This window comes from Sciurus carolinensis, chromosome 9 (assembly GCF_902686445.1).
Source record: "Sciurus carolinensis chromosome 9, mSciCar1.2, whole genome shotgun sequence".
Classification (NCBI taxonomy): Eukaryota; Metazoa; Chordata; class Mammalia; order Rodentia; family Sciuridae; genus Sciurus; species Sciurus carolinensis.
In genome coordinates this window covers 127,712,272-127,723,523 of record NC_062221.1, presented here as the reverse complement: position 1 = coordinate 127,723,523, position 11,252 = coordinate 127,712,272, and the positions used below count along the sequence as shown (strand labels likewise).

The following is an 11,252-nucleotide window of genomic DNA, read 5'->3' as shown; positions in this document are numbered from 1 at the left end:
ATGTCTAGGAAAAGTGTAACATTTCTAAGAAGAATTTCATGGTGGTATGGTGATGAAAGGCAGATTTCAACGTGTGAAGCAGTGGAAAGTGATGTGAATAGACCAAAAGATATACAGGGTACATAGCAGCAAATACAGGTATGGGATTTCACAGTGGATGAGAGTTCAGTAAGTTTATTCTATCTTTTTTTTTTTTTTTTTAATTTTGTTTCTCTGTTTATACATGAAGTAGAAGCATACAATTTGTGTAATCATACATTTACCTAGGGTAATAGTTTTTGATTCATTCTGTTATTTTTCCCTTCCCCCAACCCCTTTTTTCCCTCTATACAGTCCCTCCTTCCTCCATTCTTGCCTCCCTCCCACCCCCCCCCATTATGTGTCATCATCCGCTTATCAGGAAGATCATTTGTCCTTTGGTTTTTTGAGATTGGCTTATCTCACTTAGCATGATATTCTCCAATTTCATCCTTTTGCCTGCAAATGCCATAATTTTATTCTTCTTTATGACTAATATTCCATTGTGTGTGTATATATATATATATATATATATATATATATATATATATATCATAGTTTCTTTATCCATTCATCAATTGAAGGGCATCTAGGTTGGTTCCACAATCTAGCTATTGTGAATTGAACAGCTATGAACATTGTTGTGGCTGTATCTCTATAGTATGCTGATTTTAAGACCTTTGGGTACAGGCCAAGGAGTGGGATAGCTGGGTCAAATGGTGATTCCATTCCAAGTTTTCTAAGGAATCTCCTCACTGCTTTCCAGAGTGGTTGCACTAATTTGCAGTCCCACCAGCAATGTATGAGTGTACCTTTTTTGCCACATCCTTGTCAACACCTATTGTTGCTAGTATTCTTGATAATCGTCATTCTAATTGGGGTTAGATGGGATCTTAGGGTAGTTTTGATTTGCATTTCTCTTATTACTAGAGATGTTGAACATTTTTTCATATATCTGTTGATTGCTTGTAGATCTTCTTTAGCAGGAAGAGTGAAACAGGGGATATTGTAATATCAGATCTTCAACTATGCTACAAAGCAATAGTAACAAAAATGGCATGGTATTGGCACCAAAATAGGTAGATCAATGGTACAGAATAGAGGACATGGACACAAACCCAAATAAATACAATTTTCTCATTCTAGACAAAGGTTCCAAAAATATGCAATGGAGAAAAGATAGCCTCTTCAACAAATGGTGCTGGGAAAACTGGAAATCCATATGCAACAGAATGAAACTAAACCTCTATCTCTCACCCTGCACAAAACTCAACTCAAAATGGATCAAGAACCTTGGAATCAGACCAGAGACCCTGCATCTTATAGAAGAAAAAGTAGGTCCAAATCTTCAACATGTTGGCTTAGGATCGGATATCCTCAACAGAACTCCCATAGCATAAGAAATAAAAGCAAGAATCAATAAGTGGGATAGATTCAAACTAAATAGCTTTCTGTCAGCAAAGGAAACTATCAGCAATGTGAAGAGAGAACCTACAGAGTGGGAGAAAATCTTTGCTACTCATACTTCAGATAGAGCACTAATTTCCACAATATATAAAGAACTCAAAAAACTCTAAACCAAGAATACAAATAACCCAATCAACAAATGGGCTAAGGAAATGAATATTCTATCTTTTTAAAGAAATATTTTTTTTGTTGTTTGTTTATTTATTGTGGAACTGGGCATTGAACCCTTGGGTGCTTTACCAATGAGCTACAGCCTCTGCTGCCCTACCCCATTTCCTTTCTTTATGAAGTGCTTGGTATCAAATCCAGGGCCTTACACATGCCAGGCAAGAACTTTACCACTGAATCACATCCCCAGACCCTCTAATTCCTTCAAAAAAATTTTTTTTAATTTTGGTTAAGTTGAGAGTTTGAACTCAAACTTGCCATCCTCCCGCCTCAACCTCCCACTGGGATTACAGGCATTCTCCCACTACATATAGATAATGTTTTTATTTCCTAAAGGACAATTCAGAAATAGGGAGAGGGCAGATTACAAGAAAAGGAAGGATTGATGAATTCAGGGCAACAGAAGAGGTAGAGCGAATGATAGTCACAGAAAGACTGGAGAGGCAAGCAAATTCTCCCTCTAAAAATGTAAAGGAGAAAAAGTCAAGATTGCATTGACGATTGTCTGGCTGTGAGGGGCAAAAGCTAACACTCCTAAATTATTTATGTTTCTCAGATTGTTCTTATATTCAGAATGTACCTCCGTAGTCTAGGGAGACACATGCTTTGACTTGTGTTACCAGATGTTCTTGCTGGTGGAAAATCAAACAACTGGAAAAGAATAGCAAACTGGAAACCTCCATGATAAAGTAAAGACGGGACTAAAAATGAGATGGAACAAGGAAGAGGAACTAGAACGAGGAAGAGCAGCTGGAAATCATAAGTCAGAGTAACATTGGGAAACTCTGGTAGGGCGGGAGCAGTTTAGGTTGTGACTCAGGAACCCAGAACCCAGGGTCAAGGAATCCCCCATCCTGAGCTGCTATAGGAAACTTTCTGCATGGAAGTTATCTATTTCCTGGATGATTGCTTTCCTCAGAGAGGCACTCTCAGTCATCCATCTTGAATATGCAGTGGTCTCCATAATTCTTAATTCAATAAATGGGCTCTCCAAATCTGGGAAGGACTGGATCACCCATTCACTCTTGGACCTGTGGTTGAAGGAGATAGAAGGCATTTTTTAAACTGCAATGCCATCGGGGTAAAGAATGCTCCCTGTGCTTGATTTTGAGTAGTTTCTATCCTTCAGACAGATTCCTGTGGGATGTAGAAGAGACAGGCCCATGCTACCCATGCTTTCCAAACAAAGCCCCGATTCTCTGGGTGGTGGCAGGGAAGAGGTAGTCAAGGACGCCAACTTCACTCTTGAATTTTCAAACGATCTCGAATTTTGTTCCCTTTGAGAACTATTTGAAAAACTGTAGAAAGAGTAGTGTTAAATTTCAGATTTCGTTCTCTTCATGTGAAAAAATTTGGAAAAACATATCTCCTTTCTGATTCTACATCAGACTAAATAGATGGGGAGAAATCTAGTGGGCTGGAGGCTTGGGTTTGTCCCTGGGTGGGGTACCACACAGCTAACCTCAGCCAAGCACTCTGCAGACCTCCTGTTCTACATCTGACAAATGAACAACTTAAGACTGGTAAACTTGAAGATATATCCCAGGTCTAAAAAGTTTCTATGATCTGAATTTTAAGTGCCATAGTCCTCCCAAAAAAAAAAAAAAAAAAAAAAAAAAAAAATATATATATATATATATATATGATGTACTTCAAACTGTTAAAGAAACATTTAAAGAAAGTTTATATTCTAACCATGTTTTAACATAGCAAGAGGTGTTACTTAACATTAATAGAATAATTGATAGCAAATTCAAATTAACTATGAGGAGTTTTTGTTTCTTTGTTCTTCCTTTCTGGATCTGAAGAAAAAATTGTGCAATTTGAATTTCTTGCTTAAGACTCCATCTAAGTATGAATAGTTTTAGTAGAAGACTTGAAACTATACTTAAGCACTTCCCTTTCCAGAAGTCTTTATTAAAGTCAGAGTTGGTGAGCCATATTTAGGAAAAGTGGCTTAAACTAGAAAAAGCAATAGACAATCTGAAGTCTAAAATGTTTTTCAATTGCTCCCTGAAGAACTGGTAAGGCTTTGGCATTATCTTCAGCCTGGCTTAACATAGGTACTTATACTTTCATATCAGAGTGGTTTTTTAGACAGCAGGTTTTCAGCTCTGTAATTAACGATTCACAATGGAAGCTTTGACATTTAATGATAGCATTGCTAAGACAATAATAATGTGAGAAATACTAAAGTTGAGTGCAGTATTTCTTGACACACCTCTGGCTACCTTCTGATTGGCTGAGATACAATTATAAATGAGAAGTGAATAATCCATACAGAAATGAATGTGCGTGTACAGCATGCATTCACAGCAGGTCCTTCTAGTTCGGCCAAGTTCAGTTGTGGCTGCTGATTTGGAGTAAAACGTTATGGGCAACAACCCTAGAGAATATCGTCAGAGACTGCTCTAGACTCAAAGAGCTCTCCAAGTTCTGCATCTTGGGCATCCTCCGCTGTTCTCAACTGGACTGGTCTTCAAAGTAAAGACGATGGCATTTTATCCCCTGCAAATTGCTGGACTGGTTCTTGGGTTCCTCGGCGTGGTTGGGACTCTTGCCACGACGCTTCTGCCTCAATGGAGAGTGTCAGCTTTTATTGGCAGCAACATCATCGTCTTTGAGAGGCTCTGGGAAGGGCTCTGGATGAACTGCATCCGACAAGCCAAGGTCAGGCTGCAGTGCAAGTTCTATAACTCCTTGTTGGCTCTCCCACCCGTCTTGGAAGCAGCTCGGGCACTCATGTGTGTGGCAGTTGTTCTCTCTTTGATTGCTCTACTTATTGGCATCTGTGGCATGAAGCAGATCCAGTGCACGACTTCTAGCGAGAGGGTCAAAGCTTACCTCCTGGGAACCTCAGGAGTCCTGTTTATCCTGACGGGCCTCTTTGTTCTGATTCCAGTGTGCTGGACAGCCCATATCATCATCAGGGATTTCTATGACCCAGCCATCCACATAGGTCAGAAGAGAGAGCTGGGAGCAGCCCTTTTCCTTGGCTGGGCAAGCACTGCTGTCCTCTTCATTGCAGGGGGTCTGCTCTGTGGATTCTGCTGCTGTAACAGAACAAAGAAATGGAACAGGTATCCAGCCCCAGCCTACTGCACCCGACACACAGATAAGCGCAGGAATGTGAATGTGCGTAGTAAGACCTCCACCAGTTATGTCTGATATTTACTTTTAGCAAGAGCTATGGATTATGATGGATGAACTTTACAAAGTTCTGCCACAACCTGCAAGTATGTTGGGCAGGAGAATTTGCTGTAGGACTAGATTAAATTCAGATGAAAATTTTAATTTTTCACCAGAGTCAGGAATGCAAATGATGTATGTGGACATTCTCGTCTCCTGCATATTAAGTGTAGTTGCTATTATTGGACTTAATCCCCACTCCAATTTGTGTGGTCAAAATCAAGTACATGTTCAATCATGAACCTGACTACATGTTGGACTACTCTTTGACTATCATATATTTTCTGATACAAAATCTAAAATCATCATTAATATTTCATAGCAATAAAGCATACATGTATTTTTAAAATACAGTATTATTTTCTCCAAATTATTTCTTGAGTAAAAGCTAAATAATGATATTTCGAAGCAATCATCTTGGAAAATTTTATTTATCAAATTGTGATTTGGGCTGAAATTATCAAAATACAAAAATACCTATTAAATATAAATGTCTTTTATTCCTTTAGGAAACTCACACTAAAATTATACACTTTCAAGGATAAGGGGACTCTGGTTTCTCTTGAGACATGTAAGAAGATGGAATTTGGTGTCTAATTTCTACAGTTAAACCTACTTAGAACCAAATATTCAGAAGAAGACAATTAATAAATGAAAAGTAATAATATCATAGCTTTGATTGCCACATTGAAGCAAAGAGAAGTGTCTCTGGATGAGCCACTTCAGTAGTGTCAACACAAATCTCATCAAGAGGATACACAGCATGACTGGAGAATTTAGGGTTAGGTTGAAGAGAATGGTTTCTAATCCTTGTTTTATTCTTCAGTCATTGTACAGGTCTAAACATGCAAAGCAAAATAAAGAGTCAAAGTAATGATTCAGGCAACTAGTCAGGCTTAAGTAAACACCTCTTTTTATTCTATAATAAACAAATAGTTATGGCAAAGGCATCTTGTTTAACTTGAATCGTATGCATTATTTTCTTAATTCTTCATTTCCCATATGTATATACCACTAACACCATTAAAAGTGGTTGGGGGTTGGAGCTGGGAGCTGGTACAAAACATTTATGAAGAAAGATTGCTGTATGGGTTGCTTCTGAATCGCCCCACTATATTGTGAATCAATGTTTATATATTCATTTTAATTCTTCTAATATTATATTTATTTTCTAATAAAATATTTACAGTATAAAGTTGCAATAAGACATTAGAATTGTCTATCAAATATTTATTGCAGACTCATCTTTATAATAAAACAATAAAATAAAAATAGTTACATATTACAATGATGTGGATATATTTAATTATGGGGTCAATTTGAGAATGAATTTCTGTCCTAAAAAGATCACTTACTAACTCTAGAACATTAAATAAGCAAGAACTCAAAGTAAGACCTTGATGTCAAACCCTAACTCCATCCTACAACCATCGGCAAGGCTTCAGTAACTCAAACCTTGGTAATATAAAACTTTATTAAAAATACTAGTAATATGTAAATGACAAGGATAAGTGTAAAAATCTTCAAATAATAGTAATAAAAACAAAAATAGTGATTTAGATGGATTTTTCCCCTAAGATTTTTTTTTATTTTAACAGAAAGGCCTAATATTGGTTGTATTGGAAAGAAGTCATTTATCTTATACAGTCAAATAAGTAAGCCATCAAGACAAGCAAGATATGTGTTTAAAGGCTGTCTTGGAATCATTTGTCTTACCTTTTAGCTCACACAGAAGTAATTAGCCTTACAAGAATTGTCTCCTCATTTTAAATGAGACATGTTATCCTGTCAACCAGAGGACCAGAGAGCACCAAAGTTTAACACTGGATGGAATCATGAGATAAATTTAGCTATGATATGGGGCAAAATTCAGGAACTAACAATTCCGTTGCTTGCTCTCTCATTAATCAAGTTGTGAGCTTTTGAAAAATTATTTCTACAACCCCCTACTTGACTGCAGTATTTATCTACTTCTCCAAAAAGAAATTTTAGTAATTTTTAGTAAATTTCAAAAAACATTAAGAGTACGAGCCCATATGTGCTAGAAATATATCTTTATTTTCTAAAACATAACTGAAATTCAACTTCTTGGATACTTTCTCACATATTACACAGTTCTTGAGATCTTATGTGGGGCTCAGCAGCATCTGGGCAGTGATTTCAGGAGATCATCAGTCCAAACAGGCATGTGAGACGAAGTCTGTTGCATGTCCACTTGGTCTTCCGGTTTCTGTCTCTCTCTGTCACTCTTGGCCATCTTTTATGAGACTCTCTTGTTCTAGGCTGCTTGGATCAGTGGATTTCACCCCTAGTTGCATACTACAGTGGGAAAGTTTGGAAAAATAGTATAGCAAGTGTTGAGATAATCTCTGCCAAGAGTTATGGACAAAAACTTGACCTGACAGCCTGGTTAACAGCTGTCCTTAGCATTGTTAAGGAAATCTCTGCTTCCCCTAAGATGTCGTGTGTATCTGTGTGTGTGAGAGTGTTTGTGGTACTGGAGACTGAAGTCAGGCTCTTGCACAGGCTAGGCAAGGGCTCTACCACTGAGCACTTCTCAGGGCTCCAGAGATTGCTGTCACTTCCACAAGCTTCCTTCTCCTTTATTTTCTGAAACATAGTACAATTCCATAGACTTTCAAAAACCAAAATGCATAGACTGAAACACTTCTAGTCTATTATTTTTGCCTTGGGTGTTGCTATATACTCTATGAAATGCATTGCTGAGCACATTTTGGAATGGGTTCCAGGAGAAGGAAGAAATGTAAGGAAGGAAAAAAAAATAAATTAACATCATATAACACCCATCAACACTTTTGAAGATGATTTTTAAAAGTAACTCCTAAAACTTTACAAATTTATTTAAATGTATATTCACAATTCTTTTCATTTACAAATATTCTTGATATATTTAAAAGGGTTTTGTTGGGTTCTCTTTTTTCTCACAATTACCATAAAAATAGAAAGCATAGACTTCATTATCAACAGAATACAACTAAAAGAATTAAAACTTACAAATTTAATGACTTGACCAAAGCCATGTAGCTAATGTGGAGAAATAAAAAATTCAACAATAGTACTAAGTCTAGACTTAATAAATATTTGAGAAGTGATCACGAAACAATGTACACACAGCATAATCTTTTGAGATTTAAGCTAATAGAGATTCCTTTCTCCCTCAGGAAAGAGATTAAAACAATGGAACTCCAAAGTGTAAAGAAAAGTCAATTTTTTCTTAAGAAAAGAACAAATTTTGAGAAGAATCTGGGCAAAGAATAGTATGGCTTGGTCAGGGCACTCAAGATTATGCAATTTCTTTTGAGTAAGGTAAAACAAAAAGAGCTACATTAAGGAGGTCTAGATATCAATGTGTCTTTGGGAAAGATGGAACTCAGTGTGTTCTTCCTAGCTCAGTTCTTGGGGACCTGGACACAGGGAGATGATGATCTCTGACACCTTGAGACTGATATAATGATGTGTGTTCTAACTCAGGTGGATCCAAGGATATTGGTTGTCTTCCCCATGATCTCCTTGTGTTGGGGGATGAGACTTCTCTATGATGCCTTTTGTCTAAAAGACTACAAAACAATCTCACCAAGTTTCCCACAACTAGAATACCATGAAATCAGAAAAGTATTTCCCACCCATTGTGAGAGTGCCACATGGACAGACAGATGGCCAGTCGATGACCTGTTTGTCCTCAGAGTCATTCCTTGCCTCTCCTCTGCACTAAACATGGTCCCATAGAGGTTGATACTCAAGGTTACACAGTGCTGTGCCAAGAGTGGGTGGGGAGAGGTTACTTCCCAGGTGCAGGCAATTAAAAAAATCATTTAAAAACAGTAGTGAAACAGCTACATATTGGGTCTGTTATTATTGTCACTTGCTGATCTTCTAGACGATGTTAGTGAAAAAGCATCTCTGCTTTAAAAAAAAAAATGAAAGATAAGATAAAGGAAATGTCGATCTAAGGTTTTTACAATCATATAAAAAGAAGACAGCCACCTACAAACCAGGTGAGGGTCCTGGAACAGATCTTTCCCTCATAGTCCTCAGAATAAACCAATTCTGCAAACATCTTGACTTTTGGTTACCAGAGAAAATAATTTTTTTTAGTTACCATGAGAAAACAAATCTCTGCTTTTCTCATACCTGGTCTATGATAAGGCAACCTTAGCAAAATTAGACAGAAAAGTAGATAGATGATTAGTAGGTACACATTTAGATGATAGAAAGATCATTGGCACAAAGATAATTGGTACACAAATGGCAGATAGATAATATACAGACAAATGATAAATGGAGAGATAGATGATAGATGACGATAATGATAATGATGACAGATGGTAAGTGGTTAGATAGATTGATAGAGCATGAATATATAGAGAGATAGATGATAGATGGCAATGATGATGATAGGTGATCAGATAGATAGGTAGGTAGGTGGATGGGTAGGTAGAGAGACAGATGATGGAGAGATAGAGAGATGTTGTCTGTACTGCATTACCCTAGCATATGTGGCCTTGACAACTTTCATTTGCTGCAAGTGTTAATAGAATGAGTATTTCTCTGGATTCAAATTCAGCAAGACACATTTCTCAAATAATCATTCTTTAGTCACTCTGTTTTATTGTTTTAATTTTTTAAAGCACAAATAAAACAAAATGACATAATTGAAATTATTCAAGTCCTATTTCATCATTGTCATAATTTCTGAGTTATAGAATTAGAGGCACAAACTACATAAAACATCAAGTTTGAAAGATTTTAACCTGCTATGAACTAACTGGAATTTCTTCAAAGTAAGGTCCATAAATAAATAAATTATATTTTTAAATGATAGATAATAAAAATACACTAATAAATTCTTATTACTGAGAAGAATTCATTTTTCAGAGGAGAAATATTAAAAAAGTGACTTGCCCCAGGGGTCAAATATGATAGACAACTAAGGCTGTATTTACAGGCTCCTGTGTTCAGCCACTGTCTCCTACATTTGACCAACAGGAGGCTTTTATGAGAGTTCCTCCCTTTTCTCTCTACCTTGGGATTTGCCCCCAGGGGCAACTATGGCTCCTCCCCATCTCTGCCCAAGGACACAGCTTAGACTCAGCTTCTGCCAAGCATACCTCATTTCTAGGGCCCAACAATACTGCTTTCCTGGTTCCTTCACCTTCAGAGATGTTACATCTTCCTGCTGTTTGTATTTGGGAGGTCCCAGAGTCCTCTTTAGTTTATCAACTCTCCCATGACCTGTGGAACCAATCCCTTTTATTAATTCCACTAATTTGAAGACTTAGAATGATCATGGTTTTCCTGATTGAATCTGAGGGATGCAATGACTAACATCATCCTGAAGTGGATAGACCTCAACAGAATTTAAGGTGAGCAACTAAAGGTTTGATTATTACAGCAGTGCCTTGACTTTACATGGCCCCAAAGAACTTAAATACAACCCTGGAGAAAATAAGGACCACCCTCACTGATCCTGGTTCGTGAGGACTTGAAACAAAAATTAAGTTCATTTTTAAAAATAACTGGTGCTGGGCTGGGGAGATAGCTCAGCTGGTAGAGTGCTTGCCTTGCAAACACAAGGCCCTGAGTTTGATCCCCAGTACCGCAAAAAAAAAAAAAAAAAAACTGGTGCTTGTGTGTCAAAACACCTACCCCATGGGAGATGGCAGCCATTTGTTGAGAAAAATTAATATTAGATGAATTAATGAAGGAAGAAATTAATAAGTGTATCATAATATGAGGCACCTCCAGGAAGTCAGATGTTCAGCTCCTAAGTGGATGGAGAGAGTTTTGTGTATTTACTATTCTTTCAGCAAAATTATTTCCAAGACAAGGCATTGCTTCATACAAAATCTGATTTAAAATTTGCTGGTAGAAAGGGCTAATAAAATATTTACTCCAAAGTAAATCACAAAATGGATATAAGTACAACAAAACAACTAAAACTTTTACTGCAATGAAGATGTATCAGACAGCTTTGAAAATGTGCTAACAAAGAATGCTTTCGTCAGGGAATAAGTACCACACATGCTATGAATAACGAGGTTGAATATGGATGTGAATTCGGCTAAAATAAATTTGTAAAATAGATGCTGCAAAGAAATAGACAAGATATAATACAGGAGAATTAAAATACAAATAGCAGCTGGCAAATATCTGGTAAATGTAAACATTGAAACAAATTTAAAAAAAGGGGGAGGAGATTGGAAGGGACAATTTCAATGGGTGTATAGAAAAAAAGAACTTTCCATTTCACCTTGAGGAAATTCATCCCTACAGCATTGGCATTTAATTAGTAGATAATCGTAGGAGCACGGGAGACCCCAATGCCACTTTTCAAACTCTTCCCCCATCTTCTTCTCTTACCTGGAGCTGATGACTGTTTAGCACTACAG

The 11,252-nt window shown here is 37.0% G+C and overlaps 1 protein-coding gene across 1 annotated transcript; it reads left to right on the top strand.

Annotated features, from left to right (window-relative positions):
• Nucleotides 1-4,146: 4,146 nt before the first annotated feature.
• On the top strand, nucleotides 4,147-4,839 carry Cldn17 (claudin 17). The gene has a single exon (XM_047564999.1). The coding sequence runs from the start codon at nucleotides 4,147-4,149 to the stop codon at nucleotides 4,819-4,821; it is 675 nt and encodes a 224-aa protein (XP_047420955.1). The 3' UTR covers nucleotides 4,822-4,839.
• Nucleotides 4,840-11,252: the final 6,413 nt, after the last annotated feature.

Excerpts from the sequence above, each read along its gene's own strand:
- Cldn17 (XM_047564999.1), top strand. The coding sequence starts at position 4,147 with ATGGCATTTTATCCCCTGCAAATTGCTGGACTGGTTCTTGGGTTCCTC.